Source organism: Ruditapes philippinarum, unplaced genomic scaffold (genome assembly GCF_026571515.1).
Source record: "Ruditapes philippinarum isolate M1 unplaced genomic scaffold, ASM2657151v2 ctg3899_1_1_1_1, whole genome shotgun sequence".
Lineage (NCBI taxonomy): Eukaryota > Metazoa > Mollusca > Bivalvia > Venerida > Veneridae > Ruditapes > Ruditapes philippinarum.
This window is the reverse complement of record NW_026866447.1, coordinates 46,116-70,245: the sequence shown is the minus strand read 5'-3', so window position 1 is coordinate 70,245 and position 24,130 is coordinate 46,116. Positions and strand designations below refer to the sequence as shown.

General features: G+C 34.4%; 2 protein-coding genes across 2 annotated transcripts in view; one reads left to right on the top strand and one right to left on the bottom strand.

Annotated features, from left to right (window-relative positions):
• Positions 1-862: 862 nt before the first annotated feature.
• On the bottom strand, positions 863-2,818 carry LOC132732508 (uncharacterized). The gene is made up of 2 exons (XM_060718952.1): positions 2,371-2,818; positions 863-1,622 (listed from the first exon to the last, which is right to left on the bottom strand). Exons 1-2 carry the CDS (start codon positions 2,739-2,741, stop codon positions 1,415-1,417), a joined length of 579 nt encoding a protein of 192 aa, XP_060574935.1. The 5' UTR covers positions 2,742-2,818; the 3' UTR covers positions 863-1,414.
• A 2,334-nt stretch (positions 2,819-5,152) lies between these two features.
• LOC132732507 (cytochrome P450 2J5-like) overlaps positions 5,153-24,130 on the top strand; it is a 38,459-nt gene continuing 19,481 nt past the window's right edge. The window contains exon 1 of the mRNA XM_060718950.1: positions 5,153-5,234. Coding sequence (XP_060574933.1) covers positions 5,166-5,234 — 69 coding nt within the window. The 5' untranslated portion in view covers positions 5,153-5,165. The remainder of the gene's footprint in view (positions 5,235-24,130) is intronic.

Below are 24,130 nucleotides of genomic sequence, written 5' to 3'. Positions count from 1 at the left end.
CTGTTCTACTTCTTGATACATGTTTATCTTTTAAATTAGGTGTTGATGTTTTTATAGTTTTAGACTGATATGCTGTATTGCTATGTCTTTAGTTACTATTATCTTACATTAAATACTATTCAATGCTTTATTTTACTACAAATTTTGAAACAGTATACTATAAAGTCAAGAAAGATAATGGGTTTTATACTAAATATCATTGTCTGATGTCTATATGTATGCTTTGTGGTATTAAGTGGGCTTCTTTTTTTGTTTGCGTTTATGGTTGAAAGGTTCGTTAGCTTTACATAGTACTTAAATTTTAGCAAGGTGATCATTTACCTAATTATAAAGCATATACAACGCATACAATTGCTAGCAATGATACTACGGCTTTTATTTATAACATGAACTATACTAATTACACTGGGTTGTAGCTTTTATAATAATGAGACAAATCGTAATCACAGTAAAGCAGTACATCTTGATTTGCACTTTTTGCATATGAGTTTTTAAAAAGGTATATAAGCTTAATTAGACAAGTTATTCGTAATATCAATTGTACAATCAGAAATCTATGTAGCATGTGATATTTAAAAGTAAATTCCAATAAGATATCATCAATGTAATTATATGCAGTCCCTTTTAAAGTAAAAGGTACTTTGTCACGAACATTTCTGGCATTTTAAAAAGGTAAAATGGATACACTTTTCAAACCGCCGATTTACAAAAACTACTTATATGATGTTGAAAATAATTTCAGTATAACTTCACAGATGGTTTAAGTTTGTAAAAAGACTAACAGTTTTGCATTTTTGCTAATCTGTATTTTTTATCAAATTTTAATAGGGGTGTAAATTTTAACTGAGAATGGCCGTTGGATTTTAATATACTGGTCTTGTCCTAAAAGATATTTATTGTGTCTTAATATGAAGACAACCCATTCATAAATAACAACCTAATAGCCAGTTATATAGCAAAATAAAAGAAAAAGGTAAAATTCAATAATTTGACATTGTAGGTCAAGGTCATTTATGACTCAAGCTCAAGGCCAGTCTCGTCAATGTAATGGAATATTCCAAAGGATTGTTATGTTTAAGTATAAAAAAAAACATTGCATTTACCATAAAGCTATACTGAGTATATAGCCACTTAGGTAGCTACATTTTTGGGATATTTTAGGAGTTAAAAAGGGGCATGATTATGTCAGTTTAGAGAGTTACATAACATAACAAGTTATCATTCATTGTGATATTGCATTGATCTTTCAAGCTTCAAATTATAATTCAGACAGGACGGAAAATATTGATTCCTATATGGCTCTAACACCCACTCGCACCAAAACTATGTTTTGTGACACATTAGCGAGGGTGTTATAATAGATAACAGTTATTCGTTATCTGATTTAAACTAAAAATGTGTCAATCCTGAAAAATTAAAATGACTCACCGGTTGTAAACATTGTAGACAGATACGGAATGAAATACCATCTCTTTGAATGACGTAATGCAACTATGACGTCATTAAGATATTGATGCTGCCTGCTTATTCCGATCACGGCATTTGTAAAGCCGACAGGTTTAGTTTTATAAACAACGACGCTTGCGTTTTTGGCTCTGGCTTCAGCAGACAATTCGTCAACACTGGCATAAAAGACAAAGTAGATCTATTTTAATTTAGCGTGGTGCATTTTTTCTTTTTTTTTTGTAACTTTTAGCAATCGATATAGAGATCTAGATCTACTTGTCAGGTTTTGATATTTTTTCTGATTTTTTTTAATTAAAAATGATAGCCTACATCTTTAACCTTATTTGTGAGAACCTTACGAGTACCTGCTGAATTATTTACCTCAAAAATCAATACACGTGTTGTTAGTTTGTTTGTTTCATTTTACGCCTTTTTCCAACAGCATTTCAGTCATATAGGCGGGTAGTTTCCTAACCATCGTTTCTGGAGAGTTACACCAGTACTAGACTACCTTCCTCCGTGCTACATCTCCCGGGGATCGAACCCACGCCAGAGAGGTAACTGGATTAGAAGTCATCGACACTAACCCCTCGACCACGGAGGCGGTACACGTGTTGTAATAATGTTTTTTATAACATATAAGTTACTTATCACCTTCAGGAAAAAAGTTGATTTGCCATATTAAATACTAGACGTTACAAGGCAACAGATAGAACTAGCTAAAAGTATTTTATTGTAAAAACTGTAAAAAGGACACCGAATACATAAAACTTTTTTTAAATAAAACTATTAGCATCTGTAAGGTAGATCTATATGACCCTTTCAGGAACGTATATCTTCAGAACAATCTAACTTACTCAGAACTACAGTGAACATGGTGAATGACATTTTTCTGTTGGTATTAGAACATACGAGACAACTAACCTCCGTTTACAAACGATATCAATGTCGATGTACCAGCCACCATAGTGATGCAGCACAAGGTATCTTCCAGCATCAACACGTTTTACCCAATGATCATAGCTGTCATATATCTGCTTAAATTCCGGATACTCTTTCTCGATAAGATCATTTATCATTGTTTTATTCCATAGCGTGTACATATAGGATGAATGGTGTTTTTGGCATGTTTGTTGACTCTTCATGAATTCGTTTGGTAGAGTTGAACTCGTTTCAAAGAAAAATACCTGATGGATACGTTTTGGTATAGCCTTTTCCTCGGATATTGATAAAGGTGATGTATAAGTATTTACACACAGCACGAATTCGCAAAATAAATACAAAACTGTTTTCATCGGAACCAATATTATCAATAGGAAGACAAAAAATGAAATTAATTTCAAAACTTGCAATTTTATTATTTCAATTTGCATTTTTTAATGCAAATCTTAAATCCAAATATGAAGTTGGAAACTATTTAACAATTATTCTGAATTTTATGGTTAAAACATAAAATTGTAAGCACATTACATTTAAAGTACATCTTACACTCCCAAGTTATATGTGTCGCTCTTATTCAGTTCTCAAGTACTTTTATATCCTTATATATAATCATAAGCCATGACATTTACGTCATGAAGAGAAAAACACTTGGTTACTTGTTTTGAACACGAAACAGAAAATATACAAAAACAAACAAATAAACAACCAGTGTAAACCAAATAACACAAGATACAACAATCCTAAGATACTTCCAATACAAATTAATAAATAGAATCTTGGCAACAAACATATTTAAACTAAGATGGGGCGCACTTTTTGTAGAGAAAAAAAAAAAACGAAACTGTATAACACCTGTTCTATTATTGTCAATATTTTAGTCATTTTTGGCAGACCTTTAAAACTTTCATTAATTTTAAAACTAAATGTCCGAATATTGCAGATTACGAACTATCAAAACAAGTTCTTTTGGGGTATATTGACCCAAAGAAAATGGATGAGACTTTAAATTTCATTTTTTTAAAGATATATCTACACAGGTACAGTTACCAAATTTTCAACATACAAACTTTTCATCATACGTTAGTTTTTCGTATACTGTGGAAATGTTTAATAGACGAATTTCGTGTAAATTTTACAGTTATATATATAACTATATCCGAGTAAACGATTACCTGACTACAAGGAAATTTGCTGTCATTTATAAATCTTAAAAAAATGTATACTATTCGGAGTCGGAGAGATGTCATATGGAATGTCTCCTTATAGTCTTCTTTCAGAGTCGGAGAGATGTCATATGGAATGTCTCCTTATAGTCTTCTTTCAGAGTCGGAGAGATGTCATATGGAATGTCTCCTTATAGTCTTCTTTCAGAGTCGGAGAGATGTCATATGGAATGTCTCCTTATAGTCTTCTTTCAATGTAACGTAATAAATATATTGTTGCTCATGCGGAAAAGCTTCGGGACACCTGTTTATTATAACACATTTTACACCTCTAATGCTGATATGACTGTTTACATTTTCATTTACAAAATAGTCTGAAGTTTATGTTTACATAAATAGATTGCTACAAATCAATGAAATTAATTTGTAAACATCCTTTAAAGCAATGTTCTTAAAATAACAATTTGTAAAGATTATTTCTTCTTCTTACCCTTTAAATAATAAAATGTATGTTCTACATATATATACATATATAGATATTAAGATGGTGGAAATTTTGGCCTCTGTCACCTGTAAATAGTACTAATCGTGAAGTCTGGGGTACTCCTGACTGCTGACCACCACTGGCTGTCGAGAGTCGGGAGTGCATCTTGCACGGCCTGGGGCGCGTGTTGTCACAGAAAGACCGTATTGGAGCTTTCATGTCCCAGGTCGTGCTCTGGTTGAGTTCAGGTTTACGAAAGAGTAGGCGGAGTCACATTCGACTTAAGGAAAGTAAATACGTAAACATATGTTAAGTAAATTATATTTGTTACTCCTCTTTCTGTACAACGTTTGTATAGCTGCATTGCTCATATTCGTGGAAACTTTTTCTTTCTTGTAAATGATTTTCAGCATTTGTTTTCAAATTTAAGCCACGCTAATAACACACATAAAGATCAGTGTATTGAAATTTAAAAGTCTTGCATATGTTATCCATATCGATTGTATATGTATGTATGATTTTTCAAAAATGGGGTTCTTACGAAGCCCCCTTAGGCTAAGGTGACATTTTCCACCATTTTTTCCCTGGAACTAAATTCGTTTTTACGAAATGATAATTCGTAATAACGAAATATTAATTCGTAATTACGAAATATTAATTCGTAATAACGAACTATTATTTCGTTTCAACGAAATATTAATTCGTTTTTAGGAAATATTATTTTGTAATTACGCAATATTATTTCGTTATTACAAAAATTAATTCGTAAAAACGAAATAATAGTTCGTTATTACGAATTAATAGTAAGGGAAATTCGTGCGACATTTAACGTTAACATTGCGACATTTAACGTCAAATTGGTTTTGCGACATTTAATGGCGGTTGCGACATTTAGCGTCAATGGTGCGACATTTAGCGGCAAGTGCGACATTTAGCGGCGTTGCGACATATAACGGCGCCACAAATAGCTATTAATATGGCCTTGAAACTAAGTTCCGACTGAATATAAGCCATGTAAATGCAATTTAAATAGTGATTTTATTTCTCCCCAAGTTTTATAACTTAACACTATTGTATATAAATTAAAATAATCGCCTGCCAATAGAGTTGACGCTGTCGTATGAGTTACCATGAGATATGCAAGTACGCATGCGCGAAAATGTTATTTTCGTTTTCACACTTCCGGTATGTTTGCTACGGTAAGTAAGATTTTATCATTTCCTGGTACTTTTCCTTGTCATAAACAGTACTTTTTTGATACGTTTCCAAGCATGGATATTAAAATACCAGTATTATGAATATTTAAAAACATTTTAGACATATCGGTGGCAGACTGATTAATTGAAAACGAAAGTAGGATGCATAAATTCACAGGTATAGATACAATGGGGTTACACTATATTATATCCAAATTAAATTTTGTAGATTTAACCAAATAAACATTTCTAAATGAGGTTAATTGACATTTGTATTATAAGTATGTCTGGGCTGCATTTTCTGTTGTTAGTGTTTGATTACACCCCCCCCCCCCTTTACCATTTTCTGCATATAAAAACACAGGCTATGTCAGGTGTCATGACAATCATGATGAAAAACTAGTTAGTGTCTGTGTCACAGGTGTTAGGCGGGTTGATTGGGCACTCAGGCTTTCAAGCGGGCCCTACTTTTCCTTCTTTTCCTACTTTTCCCTACTTTTTTTGATTGACCCCTACTTTTCCCTACTTTTTTCTTGAAATGCCCTACTATCCCTACTTTTTTAAGAAAAAAGCTCGAGGATAATTGATAAAAAATCCATAAGTAGTAGATTGATTTTGATATAATCTTTATCTCAAATTTAATAAGAATCAGATGCTAGTTTAATTGTAGGAAAAAGTTGATGGAAGTAGGTCATCAGTGGTGCAAGAGGGGTTCCATGATGAGGATGGTTGGAGCTGACATGGCAGAATCAGTGACTTTAGGTGAGTTTGCTTCTATAAAAATATTACTTAGTGTTCAATTATTTTTTATGTTTCATTTCAAAATTATAATATGTTTTTGTACACAGACTAGCTTTTCAATTGTTTCATTTCAAAATTATAATATGTTTTTGTACACAGACTAGCTTTTCAATTGTTTCATTTCAAAATTATAATATGTTTTTGTACACAGACTAGCTTTTCAATTGTTTCATTTCAAAATTATAATATGTTTTTGTACACTGAGACTAGCTTTTCAATTGTTTCATTTCAAAATTATAATATGTTTTTGTACACAGACTAGCTTCTCAATTTTTTCATTTCAAAATTATAATATGTTTTTGTACACAGACTAGCTGCTCAATTGTTTCATTTCAAAATTTTAATATGCTTTTGTACACAGACTAGCTTTTCAATTGTTTCATTTCAAAATTATAATATGTTTTTGTACACAGACTAGCTTTTCAATTGTTTCATTTCAAAATTATAATATGTTTTTGTACACAGACTAGCTTCTCAATTGTTTCATTTCAAAATTATAATATGTTTTTGTACACAGACTAGCTTCTCAATTGTTTCATTTCAAAATTTTAATATGTTTTTGTACACAGACTAGCTTTTCAGTTGTTTCCCAATGATGCTTATGCTGAGGGACAATACTTGCCAACATCTTTGAGCATATATAGAATTTAGGCAATGTTTGGCATATTAGCAAGTATTGAAGTTGCTCCCTGTGATCATTTTGTCCTGAATTTTCATTGAATGAAAGATACTGGAAAAATGTAATGAGTGTTTCTTCTAAAAATATGTATTCAATTTGATAGCTTTAATATGGTGGGGGATAAGGAATCTTTATCTTATAACAGATAATTTAAGAATAACTAACTGTGTGTTTAGGCTTTCAGTGTGCCAATTATTAGTAATATAACCATTAAAGATGTGTTGCATCCAAAGTTTACTTAACAAGTTTTTTTGCTTTCTATCTTTAAATACATATATACATGTATAATATGGCATAAATACTCATCTCTACCTGGGAATTATTTGAGACCTACTTACATTTCTCTCAAGTGTCATTAAGTTTCTTTTTAAATTCCATTTTACTAACAATTTATTATTTCAGGTCCATTAATTTATAAAAATTAACTTCACAATGCTATATGGACTCACAAAATTAAACAATGCATGGTTAATGCAAAAAGATGAAAATGGACATGAACTCCATTTCTGGTGTAAAAAGGACTCTAACTCTGAATACAGTGGCTACTGTTCTCTCTGTTGCAAATCTGTCCAATGTTCAAATAATGGAGTCAAGCAACTCATGTTTAACACCTATCCTTGTTCTAGTCTGTGTTTCACATATTATGCTAGCTAAAACCATGTTTTTGCACATAACATTTTTCTTGTTTGTATTTTGTAACAACCATGCTATATTAAACAAGGTTTTAACACATTTCCTTCTTCTAGTCTGTGTACAAAAAACATGCTTACTTAATGTTTAATGTTGCTAATAGTCTGTGTTCTGACATATTCATTGTTTATTATGATAGTTTTCTGTTATTATTTGGAATTGGATCTAATAAAAAGAAATACCAATTCCAGGTTCATGTCCAGATTCATCCTGTTGTGGAATCCCTATTGAAACACTGGTGACTGGTTTCCTAAATGAAGAAACTGCCATCGATATTAGTTGATAAGGGTCTGTATTTGTTTTTGCATCAACTTTAGAAAAAAAGGTGAGTAGAGAGTCCTACTTTCCCTACTTTTACGCTCTGAAATCCCTACTTTTCCCTACTTTTTTACAAAAAAATTCCTACTGTTATCCCTACTTTTTTGTTATTGGCCACTTGAAAGCCTGGGCACTACGCGGCCCTCTACCCTTTACCCACTCTACAACCCTCCTACCTCTCCAAAACAATGTAAACTGCAGTATTTTTCATTTGTAATATGTTTTGATATTGGTAAAGGGTCAACTCGGCCCTATACCAACTTGGCACTGGTCAACTCAGCACAGGCTCAGCTCGGCCCTCTTTTAACAATCTTTAAGGATATAGTTTGTTTAGTTAAACAACTTTAACAGCAGTATCAAAATAACAATAAAACTGTAAAGATATCAAAACAAGATGTTTTTTCTGACTGATCCATAAATAAAGTTTTTAGATTGAATTTTGTGACAATAAATATGATTTATATAAAACACTGTTCATTCCATAGCAAAGTACTAATGCGTAAGGAAGTAAAATTTGTATGTCTATAATTAGAAAAGTTAGTAATAAGTTTGAACAGAACACTTTCGTCATAATGTATCTTTACTTTTTATTATTGCCATTAGGCAGTCTATTATCACCTATAATCTACAATAAACACATGTTTATCATGTTTATCATGTATTAAAGATACACTAAGAATATAAAGTGATATAAATTCCATAAGTTGACTTTATGTTTTCATATTGACAAGGTCAACTTTATCATACAAGTTAGGTACTGTATCTTAATTATACACAATCATTCATTTTGCTTTATATATTGATTGAACCTGGATTGATATTAAATGTGTAAATAAACTTTTATTTCTGTGTGAATGTAAAAGTAATATGTTGATCTTGTGTCGACAAGATCATGATATTATTATTGACAAGAATTCCTCACTTATTTTTGATGAAATATCTATGAGAGTTAAGTATACAGTATATGTGCAGTAAGTTGATTTTTTTTCACGTAATGGGTTGAGTTGTTATGCTATATATTGCATGTCATTATCAGATGCATTTATAATTTAGCCTAAATGTGCTAATAGAATAGAGTTTCGGTTTTTCATTTTGTTCCATGTGAAATTTCACATGGGTATATGTTACAAATTCCTCGAAATTAACATTATATGCGGTACAACATGATATAATTTCGATAGAAAGAACCGTAGATATCTAATCTTGTTCTAAAATATCTGAAAAAATTTCTCATTGTAAAATTAAATTTATACCCAAGTGGAATTGAGTAAGAATATCTGATGTCATATACAAATTAGGAAGACATTTAATTATTTGTAAACATTCTCCGCTGTTTAAATTGTTTTGTACATTTATGCTATATACTGTCTATATATAATGCATTGTATATCCTCATGGTCTATATAGCCTTATGGAATATTGAAAATAAACTTATGAAACTTATGAAACATTAAAAATGGCGATATCCAATTTCAAATAGAAATAATACTGAAAATATAGAAATATATATATATATATATATTTAATTGTTTTTTATTTGATTTCCTTTTAGTTTTAGATATCCATGTAGTCTATAGCCAGGCAAGCCAAGGCCGTGGCCTGGCCTTTGACTTTCCTACATTAATTTTCCACCCCCTCTGATAAAATACTGGATCTGTATCAGCTACCTGTAACTTTCATGGTACAGATTTCTGTGTCATACCTGTAAAAGTCATGGAGCTCTTTTACATTATCCGTCAAAAGAACTAAAATATCATTAAATGTACAGTATATACATGTATATATAGATGTTTCATATCTTTGCCATGACATTTTTAAATGAGTATTTTTTCAACATTAAATTTGGGGAAATTAAAAGGAATTTTTGCAAAAATGGAAGAGAAAAATTATATAATTTGACTTCTACAGTAAATGTTTCATGCATGATTTAAAAGGTCTTTAAATAGAAACACTGTCCGGCGCCAGGAAATGAGCCCGTTAAAGAAATGGGAAAAAAAATGGCGATCTTGGCCTACACTTAAAATTTCATGGACATATATTAATAAGTGCAATCACCCGGCATAAGTCATTATATGCCATATGACAGTTCGAGTCCTAGTCAGGCTTCACATCTTTCTCACAGTGTGGCAAATAAAATTTGGCCACTTTTTTAATGGCATAAATAGACAATCTGTGTTAGTTGTATTAAAAATTTTGTAGATAAAATAGAAATGCTTTCAACCTGGCAAGTTTTTGTCAAGGAAAGGTGTGGTTCTGAGATTTCAATTTGTGAACATAAATACCTTAATGATAAGATAATTTAATAACAAGAATAGAATAAAGTCTTACAAGACTTACATTATAAGTAAAATGTCAAAAACATCTTTCCCGAGCTTTTTTTCAATTTTAGAAGTATGACGTGACTTGGTGTCAGCAAATGGGGGTTAAACATGGAGACTAATCTTTGTTATTAATTGATAATTTTAAGTTTGCAAGTTTATCAGTAACAGTGAACTTGCAGTTCTCATGACTTGCGAGTCTCATGAAACCCAACATGAAATCGGCAAGTCATTTCTAAACCGGAAATGGAACTTGCATATCTCATGGTACTTGCAAATCTCATGCGACACCGCCACAGCCGGGATAGTACACGCGCTAGGAAATTTTTGTTAAAATGGAGGTCCTGTGCTTCAATCCAAACACGGACACTTTTTTTTTCTGTTTCGTTTTGTCGAAAATTTTGAGTTTTGAAATAAAATGTTTTGTTTTTATGATCGCACGGTGCCCATACATAAATTGTTAGGAAATATACTTTTTTAAACTGATTAGATAAGTGAAAATCTGGAAAATTTTGGATAGAGAATGACTTCTCACTCAAAAACCCTGTTCACTTAACCTGTTCACAAGCAAATTCGTTGAATTTATATCCCCCGCCGAGTACTGGTTATTATAAACACAACAACTGAAGACATAAGGCTTTATTTATATATTAATCATGGCATAAACAGTAATATTCTTTGAACTTGATAAATATTCAGGGCAATAACAAAGCCATAACTTTGTGTTAAATAGTAAAATCTGGAAATGCCAATGAGATGTATGCATACTACATAACTAATCAAGGGCAATAAATCCGAGTTATAAGTATCTGACTGGAACAAAGCGACTATATGCACATCTCCTCTTAGTATCCCATAAAGTTTCATTGAATTTCAGCCAGTAGTAGCAGAGAAGTAGCGAGGAAACAAATATTTTTCTATATGGATACTGCATAACTAATCAAGGGCCATAACTCTGAGTTAAACTGTCTGACCAGAACAAGCCGACGATATGCGCATCTCCTCTTGGTATTGAAGGTTCCCATAAAGTTTCGTTGAATTCCAGCCAGTAGTTGCAGAGAAGTAGTGCGGAAACGATTTTTACTCTATATGCATACTACATAACTAATCAAGGGCCATAACTCTGAGTTACAGGGTCTGACCAGAACAAGCCGACGATATGCGCATCTCCTCTTGATATTGATGATTCCCATAAAGTTTCGTTGAATTCCAGCCAGTAGTTGCAGAGAACTACTCCAGAAACAATTTTTACTCCATATGCATATTGCATAACTAATCAAGGGCCATAACTCTGAGTTAAAGTGTCTGACCCAAACAAGCCGACGGTATGTGCATCTCCTCTTGGTATTGAAGGTTCCCATAAAGTTTCGTTGAATTCCAGCCAGTAGTTGCAGAGAAGTAGAGTGGAAACGATTTTTCTCCATATGCATACTGCATAACTAATCAAGGGCCATAACTCTGAGTTAAACTGTCTGACCGGAACAAGCCGACGATATGCGCATCTCCTCTTGGTATTGATGATTCCCATAAAGTTTCGTTTAATTCCAGCCAGTAGTTGCAGAGAAGTAGAGTGGAAACGATTTTTCTCCATATGCATACTGCATAACTAATCAAGGGCCATAACTCTGAGTTAAAGTGTCTGACCCAAACAAGCCGACGATATGTGCATCTCCTCTTGGTATTGAAGGTTCCCATAAAGTTTCGTTGAATTCCAGCCAGTAGTTTCAGAGAAGTAGAGCGGAAACGATTTTTCTCCATATGCATACTGCATAACTAATCAAGGGCCATAACTCTGAGTTAAAGTGTCTGACCGGAACAAGCCGACGATATGCGCATCTCCTCTTGGTATTGATGATTCCCATAAAGTTTCGTTTAATTCCAGCCAGTAGTTGCAGAGAAGTAGTGCGGAAACGATTTTTACTTTATATGCATACTACATAACTAATCAAGGGCCATAACTCTGAGTTAAAGTGTCTGACCGAAACAAGCCGACGATATGTGCATCTCCTCTTGATATTGATGATTCCCATAAAGTTTCGTTGAATTCCAGCCAGTAGTTGCAGAGAAGTAGTCCGGAAACGATTTTTACTCTATATGCATACAACATAACTAATCAAGGGCCATAACTCTGAGTTAAAGGGTCGGACCGGAACAAGCCGACGATATGCGCATCTCCTCTTGATATTGATGATTCCCATAAAGTTTCGTTGAATTCCAGCCAGTAGTTGCAGAGAACTACTCCGGAAACGAAATTCGGACGGACGGATGGACGGACGGACGGACAACGCCAAAACTATATCCCCCTCCCTATTCCATCGGCGGGGGATAATAACTTGAGAACCATTCAGCTTATAATCGCAAGGTTGATCCAGGCTTGTAAATGCCCCTTTGTGAGATTAGTAGGTTCTTTGTCAAGCTCACAATGACCTAAATAAGAATTCGTAAAAACGAAGTGATATTTCGTAATTACGAATTAATATTTTGTAAAAACGAATTAAATGCCGGGAAAAAAGTGTCAAAAAAGTCACCTTAGGGACTCCGTAGGTTCTCCACACACACACACACACACACACACACACACACACACACACAAAAAGAGAAATAAACCATATTATTGCCAAATTGCCAGATCAAGTCAGTAAAATGCTGCAATAGAGGCGTATTTATACATTTGGAAAGCATCTTCACATGTCATGCAAGAAAAGGCAAAGTAGAGTTTAAGGTCGTCCAACTTGTTACAGCGATCTATAATCACATATACAATCTGGTCATGTATACTGCAGGCGTAAATAGAAGACGAGGCCCAATGTTTGCTAAAAATTGTTACATGTACAGATCTTGTTGAAATCACTTGTAATATACTCGTGTGTATTTATGTGTTTATTTTTATTTATTTTATGTGAGTACATGAGGAGTTTTGAGAAAAATGTCGATTAAGATATTGTTATTATTTTTAAACGAGACTTATGAATTTCACAACTTTCATGTTCTGCTTAATGAGCCGGTGCTAGGGGGAGTGGACGGTAACTTGCACTTCACTTAACAGTACCATCCATGAACAGACTCAATCAAACCGAGCCTGCAACATTTTAAGTACTGATAAGGAGTTGTTATGACTAGAGGTCGGGGCATGACAGAGGCTCAGAGGGCACTGTGGCTCCTTTGAATGCCTGCGTGTGCTGACATAAACAACGCAATGTTAGAATTCACGGGACAGAAATATGAAAGAAATAAGCAACAAAAACATTGTTATGAAGCTCGGATAAGCAAAGATGAAAATGATAGAGGAATATTCTTAGAATTTCTAAAAGAACGTAATCCTTTTTCGAATCAACAGTTTTTACCAAATATTGAGGGGGCAGGGGACATATTCGAATGATGGTCCCTGTCAAATTTTTTAATAACTCAAACATGGTGTTTTGAAGCTACTGGAAACTTCTGATATTTCTCTGTCATTGTAATTCTTTCTTGTTTGTGTTTAGGAAATGAGCAGTATTTTGGGGGTTTTACCCGAAACTAAGCATTTTGGTAGCTTCGTATGCATTTGTGACTCTCCGAATGGAGGTGAAAAAGTTAAAAATCTAGCTTTGACAGTTGGCGCCAAACAAGTAAGAAATTTCGGATAAATTTTGTGAAAAATCTAAACGTATGACAGACACTTTATTGGTCACTTTTGAAAATGCCATAGCTTGCATTGCGTGTTAGTGATATGTTTTAAAGGAATCGGGCGGATTCTGGAGTATGCTGCACCTTCATGAAGATTACCGATATTGGTATATTTTAGGTGTGATTTTGGCTGGGTGTGGGTAAATATAAATTGCTGTCAGTCATTTTTTAAGGAGCAATGCATGCAAACTATTATTTTCTTCAATATATGTTATATATCATTGAATAATGCTGTGCAACTGGTTATCTGCCTGTGAAACAACTCTTGAAATATTTGGAATTGTGTACAAAATCGAAATCGCATCAATATCAGGCAAATACTTTTTTCACAGTTGTGTTGAGAATATAACGAAATGTCAACAGTTTATAGAAATGAATAACAAATTAACGGACAAAAAACCGAGCATGTCACGCGGAAATTTCCTAGGCATATTTCTCAAGTTTCGGCTTTGTGGCTGATATTTCTGGAGAGAAGACCTGACAAACTTGTACAAATCAAATCTGCATCAAAATCAGGCATTTTTTTCACAGATGTGTTGAGAATATAACGAAATTTCAACATTTTCTTTATAAAAAACAAATTGCGGGATTAAAAAACGACCTTGCCACGCAGAAATCTCCTGGACATATTTCTTAAGTTGTAGCTTTGTGTCTTTTATTTCTGGAGATAAGACCTACCAAACTTGTACAAAATATGAATAACCCTCTGGCAGCAAAAGGGTTAATATTTCTTGAGAGAAGACCAACCAAACTTGTACAAAATCGATTCTGAATCAAAATCAGGCGATTGTTTTTTACAGTTGTGTTGAGAATATAACGAAATTTCAAGATTTGATGTACATGTATATAAAGAACAAATTGCCGGACTAAAAAACGACCTTGGCACGCGGAAATTTCCTGGACACATTTCTTAAGTTTTAGCTTTGTGCCTTATATTTCTTGAAAGAAGACCTACCAAACTTGTACAAAATCGAAACCGCATCAAAATCAGGCAAATCCTTTTTTTTTAACAGTTGTGTTAAGAATGTTACAAAATGTCAAGAGTTCATAAAAATTAAGAACAAATTGCCGGATCAAAAATTGACCATGCCACACGGAAATCTCCTGGACATATTTTTAAGTTTTGGCTTTTTAGAAGTACTAGCAAACTTGTAGAAAATTGAATTCGCAATGGAATCAGGCAAACACTTCTTTCACAGTTGTCTTGAGAATATCACGAAAATTTCAAAAGTTAATATAAATAAAGAACAAACCGCCGGACCAAAAACGAGTATGCCATGCGGAAATTTCCTGTGCGCATTTCTCAATTTTTGGCTTCTGACTTATATTTCTTGAAAGAAGACCATCATCCAATCTGCATCAAAATCAGGCAAATGATTTTTTCACCGTTGTGTTGAGAATGTAACGAAATTTCAACAGTTTATATACAGAAAGAACAAATCGCCGGACCAAAAACATACCATGCCACGCGGAATTCTCCTTAACATCTTTCTTAAGTTTTGGCTTTGAGCCTAATAGTTCTGGAATGAAGACTTACCAAACTTGTACAAAATCGAATCCGCATCAAAATCAGGCAAATGGTCTTTCCACAGTTGTGTTGAGAATATAACGAAATTTCAACATTTTATATAAATAAAAAACAAATAGCTTGACCAAAAAACAACCATCTCACGCGGAATTCTCCTAGACATATTTCTTAAGTTTTGGCTTCATACCTTATATTTCTGGACAGAATACCTACCAAACGTGTATAAAATTGAATCTGCATTAAAATCATGCAAATACTTTTTTGACAGTTTTTATGAGAATATCACGAAAATTTCAAAAGTTTATAGCTCAATTCTCCGGACCAAAAACCGACAATGAAACGCGGAATTCTCCTGGACATGTTTCTTTAGTTTTGGCTTTTAGCCTAATATTTCTGGAAAGAAGACTTACCAAACTTGTAGAAATCGAATCTGCATTAAAATCATGCAAATACGTTTTTTCACAGATGTATTGATAATATTACGAAATTTCAACAGTTTATATTACAAGAGCTGTCGGTAGGACAGTAGCGCTCAACTATTCTTAGTGCATGACAGTAAAAAAAAGCCTTGAGTAAAAGGTAATAATTTTCTCAGTAAAGGAAAAGGCAATTTTTTTCTTTAAATCAATATTACAGTTATAGGCATTGGAGAGAGTCCTATTATGCTTTCAAAGAAGATTATAAAATTTCAACATGTTTCAAAGCCTTATGTCAATGAACTTTGAAAATATTTGAAGTATTACAAATACTTTAACGTAAATTCTAAGTCGAAAAGGGGGCATAATTCTGTCAAAATGCTTGATAGAGTTACCTCTTCCTGTCTACAGGTTGGGGTCATGATGGTGAACAAGTGTGCAAAGTTTCAAAGCCATATGCCAATGGACTTTGAAAATATTTGAGGTATTACAAACATTTTAACGTAAATTCTAAGTCAAAAAAGGGGCATAATTCTGTCAAAATGCTTGATAGAGTTACCTCTTCCTGTCTAAAGGTTGGAGTCATGATGGTGAACAAGTGTGCAAAGTTTCAAAGCCATATGTCAATGGACTTTGAAAATATTTGTCAGGTATAACAAAATCTTTAACATAAATTCTAAGTAAAAAAAGGGGCATAATTCTGTCAAAATGCTTGATAGAGTTACCTCCTCCTGTCTACAGGTTGGGGTCATGATGGTGAACAAGTGTGCAAAATTTCAAACAAGTGTGCAAAATTTCAAAGCCATATGTCAATGGACATTGAAAATATTTGAGGTATTACAAAAATTTTAAGTGGTTACGCCAACGCCGACGCTCGGGTGACTACAATAGCTTTACTTGTTTTTATTGAATATTCTAGCTAAAAATAGCCGGACAAAAAAAAACAAAACAAAAAACAAAACATCTCCTGGACATATTTCTCAAGTTTTGGCTTTGTGAATTACATTTCTGGAAAGAAGACCTACCAAACTTGTACAAAATTTAATCCGCATCGGAATCAGGCAAATGTTTTGAGAATATTGTGACAATTTCAACAGTTTATATACAGAAAGAAGAAATCGCTGGACCAAAACCGAGCATGTCACGCGGAAATTTCCTAGGCATATTTCTCAAGGCTGATATAACTGGAAAGAAGACCTACCAAACTTGTACAAAAACGAATCTGCATCAAAATCAGGCAAATAGTTATTCACAGTTGTGTTGAGAATATAACGTTATTTCAACATTTCATATTTATTAAGAACAAATTGCGGACTAAAAAACGACCTTGCCACGCGGAAATCTCCTGGACTTATTTCTTAAGTTTTAGCTTTGTGTCTTATATTTCGGAAAAGAAGACATACCAAACTTGTACAAAATCGAATCCGCATTGGAATCAGGCAGATAGTTTTTTACAGTTGAGTTGAGAATATAACGAACATTTCAACAGTTTATATACAGAAAGAACAAATCGCCGACCCAAAAATCAAGCATTCCACGCTGAATTTTCTTTGACATATTTCTCAAGTTTTGACTTTGTGATTTATGTTTCTGGAAAGAAAACCTACCAAACTTGTACAAAATCGAATCTGCATCAAATCAGACAAATAGTTATTCACAGTTGTGTTGAGAATATAACGAAATTGCAACATTTTATGTTTTTAAAGAACAAATTGCCGGACCAAAAATTGACCATGCCACGCGGAAATTTCTTGGACATATATTTCTGGAAAGAAAACCTGACAAACTTCAAAAGCAATTTGCATCAAAATTAGGCAAATGTTTTTTTTTACAGTTCCATCTTGCAGGAAATGATTTCATATACAGTTAGCCATTAGAAAACAAAGCTACGTATTTAAAATAAATAAATAAAGAAATAAATAAATAATATTATAATAAAAAAGTCTAGTAAAATAGTTAAAAGGATCTTCTTTACTGCTGTATAAGGCTTAAAGGCACAGAGATTTAACTCAAAGAAAATAAGAGCAACTGCTCCACGTACAATAGCCGCTATTACAACCTGGAATTTGTTCTTTATATATATCAAGTCTTAAGAAATGTCGTAAAAAACGCATAATATTCTCGTGTCAACTGTTGAAAAACCATTCAACCAATATCGTTGCAAATTCGATTTTGTACAACTTTAGAGGATATTCTTTGAACATTATAAGGCCTAAAGTCCTAACCCAAGTAATATATCCAGGAGATTTCCGCGTGGCTTGGTCCTTTGTTTGCACCGCGATTTGTTCTTTCTCTATATAAATTTCGGTAAAATCATCATTTTCACGAGTCTATCGTTTAAACGCAATTTCACCAATTTCGTTGAAAATTTGATTTTGTACAACTATGGAGGGTCTTCTTAACATATTTTAAATTTTAAAGCCCTAACCCAAGTAATAATACCAGGAGATTTCCGCGTGGCTTGGTAAGTTGTTTGAATCGCGATTTGTTCTTTCTCTATATAACTTTCGAAAAAAAACCACATCATTTTCACGAGCCTATTGTCCAAGGCAATTTGACCAATTCCGTTGCAAATTTAATTTTGTACAAATATGGAGGGTATTCTTAACATATTTCAAGATTTAAAGCCCTAACTCAAGTAATATGTCCCGGAGATTTCCGCGTGGCTTGGTCATTTTTTGGCACTGAGATTTGTTCTTTCTCTATATAAATTTAGGAAAAAGCATCATTTTCACGAGCCTAACGTTCAAAAATCATTTGACCAATTTCGTTGCAAGTTTGATTTTGTACAACTGTGTGTGGAGGGCCTTCTTAACATATTTTAAGTTTAAAAGCCCTATCCCATGTAATATGTCCAGGAGAATTTCCGCGTGGCTTCGTCAGTTGTTTGCGTCGCGATTTGTTCTTTCTCTATGAAAATTTCGGAAAAAGCATCATTTTCACGATCCTAACGTTCAAAAATCATTTGACCAATTTCGTTGCAAATTTGATTTTGTACAACTGTGTGTGGAGGGCCTTCTTAACATATTTTAAGTTTTAAAGCCCTATCCCAAGTAATATGTCCAGGAGATTTCTGCGTGGCTTGGTCATTTTTTTGGCACTGAGATTTGTTCTTTCTCTATATAAATTTCGGAAAAAACATCATTTTCACGAGCCTAACGTTCAAAAGCAATTTGACCAATTTCGTTGCAAATTTAATTTTGTACAACTATGGAGGGTTTTCTTAACATATTTCAAGTTTTAAAGCCCTAACCCAAGTAATATGTCCAGGAGATTTCCGCGTGGCTTGGTCATTTTTTCGGCACTGCGATTTGTTCTTTCTCTATATAAATTTCGGAAAAAAATCTTTTAAAAAAACATCATTTTGACGAGCCTTAAACGTTTAAAAAATAATTTGACCAATTTTGTTACGTATTTGATTTTGTACAACTATGGAGGGTCCTCTTAACATGTTTATACCCCCGCAAAACAAATTGGTAAGGGGGGTATACTGGTATCAGCCATAGGAACTCGAGAACGGGACCGCAGATTGCGGCGCATATTTTCGATCGTGTAACGGTTTTTAGCTCGACTTTTCTATGAAAAGGGGAGCTATCCTACTCGCCCCGGCGTCGGCGTCGGCGTCGGCGTCACACCTTGGTTAAGTTTTTCGTACCACCCCACTTTATTTCAGAAGTATTACAAGTATGGCTTTGAAACTTACCATACTTGTTCACCATCATAACCTCCATCTACAGACAAGAGTACATAACTCTGTCAAGGTTTTTGACAGAATTATGGCCCTTTTTTGACTTAGAAAGTGTATTGAGCTTGGTTAAGTTTTTTGTACCACCTCACTTTATTTCAAAACCATTGGAGGTATTGCTTTGAAACTGACCATAGCTTGTTTACCATCACGACCTCATCAACAGACAAGAGGACATAACTCTGTCAAGGTTTTTGACAGAATTATGCCCCTTTTTGACTTAGAAAATACATTGAATATGGGTAAAATCCACTTATTTGCCTTAACCCTTTGAGATATTGCTTTGAAACTTTTAATGCTATTTCACATCATTACCCCCATCTGTACGCAAGAGAAGGTAACTCTGTCAAGGATTTTGTTTTTAAAAATTAAGGCCTTTTCGACTTAGAATCTTGGTTAAGTTTTTAGTACCAGTCCACTTTTTGACTGAAACTGTTTGAGATATTAATTTGAAAGTTTGGAATACTTGTTTACAATCATGATTCCCAAACATGTCCAGGAGAAGGTAATTCTGTCAAAGATTTTATTTGAATTATGGCCCTTAACTGTCAATGTTTTGTATTATATGGCAAGCACTAAAAAACTTAAAAAATCTAAAAAAATTCACTCCTATCCACTTGTTCACTTTACCATAAATTATGTCATATAAACATTGCTGTAATATTCAAGGGTATCAAACAACTAGTTCACTTTAAAAATACAGAGATTCTTGTATTGCCTTTTACTGCAAAAACTTTTTTTATTGGCAAGCAATAAAAAAGTCGAGCGCGCTGTCTTACGGACAGCTCTTGTTAAAAACGTTTCTGCTACATCTAAATATCTTTAAGTATTATCCGAGCATATGGTCTCATACAATATATTATCACTTGAACCCAATCTGTTACTTTTAAAACTGGTCAATTTTTACGGTATTATAAAAAAGACAAGGAGTGACATCCGCCATTTGCCGCAACGTTCGGCATGAGTTTTCCCCCTTTGGCTATACTTGATTACTCTTTTTTCAGAAGTTTGTTCCCGTTATCGTTGTCAACTATCATGTATCGTAACGGTTTAATGTTTACACTAGTGTTTGACATGTATAGTCGGCATTATAACGGGCGCATTCGTGTTATGATTTGTTTACATGGAGAAAACAGACACTTTAGTAATATGGTCTAATAGTTTTTGCCTAACTGAAAAAAGGAATATTAAAACATGATCCATAGATATATATATTCAAGGCACTAATCTGGTATTCCTTATTAGGAAACCAATGTTTTGAGTGACATAAAGAGAGTACTAGAAAAATTAAAACAAAAATCAAGCATATCAAGGGGGGTAACTTACGCCGAACGTTGCGGCAAATGGTGGATGTCACTCCTTTTCTTTTTGGCTTGCAGCCACGGCTGCAAGCCTATTTGTTTTGGAAAACTTGTTCCGGTTAGGTGGTTTCCTGCTTACATTTGTTAGTGCATGATTGAACGGGAAACCAGTTGCAATCGTGCCAATCGCAACTTTTCGGCCCTTTCCGTTACTCTTCGGATTAATTATAATAGCCGAGGTTGTTCCGATTGCAATCGTGACAACTCGGGCGATTCCGTCATACTGCGGAATCAGACGAAGTAATATTACGGAAATCTAAGCTATTTTAGTTACTTTGGAAATCCGAGTTTGTTTTTCTATTTTTACTTGATTCCGTTTAAATTCTTTTTCAAGACGCAAAAGTTAGTTTCTTTTATAATTGGTTTTTGTCTTTATTAGTGTTATAAAATAGAGAATGGTTACTGTAGTATTATTCCGTCTCCAAAGGGCGGTCCTGCTTACCAAAATATCGTGACCGAATCACGCAGAATATTAGTGCATGGTCAAGTTATATTTAGATCTACTGACATAGTTTAAACGTCTTGCTGAGGTAATCTAAAATAGCCCATGCATATCATTAACCTTACCACGTCCATAGATATTTTAGGTGTAACATAGTTGATACATGCTTATTAATTGGTACCACGTAACGAAGTCTTTTAGTGCATTCACTTGTCTCTAAAGCTGCTATAGAAATGAAATTAGCAACTGCCAAAACGAATGACTCTCTCTGCGAAAAAAGTGGAAATGAAATGTCCTTCAGTACGATAAATTGATCTCGATCAACGTGAGAGCCAATGTTAGTATTTTTACGATTGATTATTTTAATAGAGAATAGATTTCGAATCGTTTTTGACAAAAAATATTCATTTTTACAAAAAAAGTTGCAACTGTTATCGTCATCATGTTCCCGTTCAGTTATAAACAGTGGACTTTTGGTCCCTATATTAATGCATAACCACTGGTGCTCAAACAAATGGGCACAGGTGCTCGTCCAGTCTTGGGCTTACCCTACCTTTTTCGAGAAAAAACTGTATAAACCCTTTATGATATACAAATACCGTAATTCAAAACAAATTGTGATAATAAATTGAAACAAGAAAAAAACCCACAATTTTAAAGGGAATTATTTTAAGGGATGAAGACACACTAAGCAAGCCTTTCCTTTTAAAAGGAAACTTTATTCAATATACCGTAAATTTGACAGATTTTTAAATTAGTAGATTATATTAAATTGAGATAAGATAATTAAAGACCATCCGCTCGTATAATATAAAAAGATATTCAAAGGTCGGACAAACAATATGTAAAGCTGGTACGGATTCGGATTTATGCGCCGCAATATGCGGTCCTGTTCCAGAGTTCCTATGGTATCAGCTTGTCCGTCCGGCTGTCCGGCCATCCGTCGATTTTTTCTTGTCCGCCCATTATCTAAAGATTCCTTTGACACACAGTCTTCATATTTGGCATGGAGGTTAGTCATGACGAGAAGATGACCCCTATTGATTTTGAGGTCACCAGGTCAAAGGTCAAGGTCACAGGGGCCTTGACTTTAAAAAGCTTGTCCGCCCAATAACTTAAGATTCCTTTGACCCACAGTCTTCATACTTGGCATGCAGATTAGTCATGACAAGTAGATGACCCCTATTGATTTTGAGGTCACCAGGTCAAAGGTCAAGGTCACAGTGGACTTGACTTCAAAAAGCTTGTCCGCCCAATAACGTAAGATTCCTTTGACCCACAGTTTTTATATTTGGCATGCAGGTAAGTCCCGACGAGTAGATGACCCCTACTGATTTTGAGGTCACCAGGTCAAGGTCAAAGTCACAGCCGCCTTGAATTCAAAAAGCTTGTCCGTCCGATAACTTAAGATACCTTTGGACCATAGTCTTCATATTTGGCATGCAGGTTAGTCATGACAAGAAGATGACCCCTATTGATTTTGAGGTCACCAGGTCAAAGGTCAAGGTCACAGGGGCCTTGACCTCAAAAAGCTTGTCCACCAAATAACTTAAGATTCCTTTGACCCACAGTCTTCATATTTGGTATGGAGGTTAGTCATGACGAGTAGATGACCCCGTTTGATTTTGAGGTCACCAGGTTAAAGGTCAAGGTCACAGGGGCCTTGACCTCAGAAAGTTTGTCCGCCCAATAACTTAAGATTCCTTTGACCCACAGTCTTCATATTTGGCATGGAGGTTAGTCATGACGAGTAGATTACCCCTATTGATTTTGAGGTCACCAGGTCAAAGGTCAAGGTCACAGGGGCCTTGACTTCAAAAAGCTTGTCCGCCCAATAACTTAAGATTCCTTTGACCCACAGTCTTCATATTTGGCAAGGAGGTTAGTCATGATTAGAAGATGATCCCTATTGATTTTGAGGTCACCAGGTCAAAGGTCAAGGTCACAGGGGCCTTGACATCAAAAAGCTGGTCCGCCCTATAACTTTAGATTTCTTTGACCCACAGTCTCCATATTTGGCTTGGAGGGTAGTCATGTTGAGTAGATTACCCCTATTGATTTTGAGTTCATAAGGTCAAAGGTCAAGGTCACAGCAGCCTTGAATTCAAAATGCTTGTCCGCCCAATTACTTAAGATTCCTTTGACCCACAGTCTTCATATTTGGCATGGAGATTAGTCATGATAAGTAGATGACCCCTCTTGATTTTGAGGTCACCGGGTCAAAGGTCAAGGTCACAGGGACTTTGACTTGAAAAAGTTTGTCAGCCCAATAAATTAAGAAACCTTTGACCCACAGTCTTCATATTTGGCATGAAGGTTAGTCATGATCAGTAGATGACCCCTATTGATTTTTGGGTCAAAGGTCAAAGTCAATGGGGCCTTGACTATAAAATGCTTGTCCGCCCAATAACTTAAGATTCCTTTGACCCACAGTGTTCATATTTGACATGGAGGTTAGTCATGATTACCCCTTTTGATTTTGAGGGTACTGGGTCAAATGTCAACTTAAAGAAATTTTCCCCTCAATTGCTTAAGAATGCCTGTCCACAGTGTATTGATTTTGACATTTTCACATTTGAAGCATGTAGAATACATAACTTAGAATGCCCTGGCTCAGATTTGGCAGAGACGTTGTCCTTGAGCTCTAAATGGCCACTGTTGAGTCTGACAAAGTGGTATGCGGGGGTATTCACGCCATAACAGTGGCAGTTCTAGTTTAAGTTTGAAATTCCTAACCCAAGTAATATGTCCAGGAGATTCTCTTGTCAACTGTTGAAAAACCATTAGACCAATATCGTTGCCAATTCGATTTTGTACCACTTTAGATGATTTTCTTTGAACATTATAAGGCCTAAAGCCCTAACCCAAGTATTATGTCCAGGAGATTTCCGAGTGGCTTGGTAATTTTTTTGCACTGCGATATAAATATCGGTAA

Excerpts from the sequence above, each read along its gene's own strand:
- LOC132732508 (XM_060718952.1), bottom strand. The coding sequence starts at position 2,741 with ATGAAAACAGTTTTGTATTTATTTTGCGAATTCGTGCTGTGTGTAAAT. Across the intron at positions 1,623-2,370 it reads GATATCGTTTGTAAACGGAG|TGTTGACGAATTGTCTGCTG; the intron begins GTTAGTTGTCTC and ends CTTTTATGCCAG.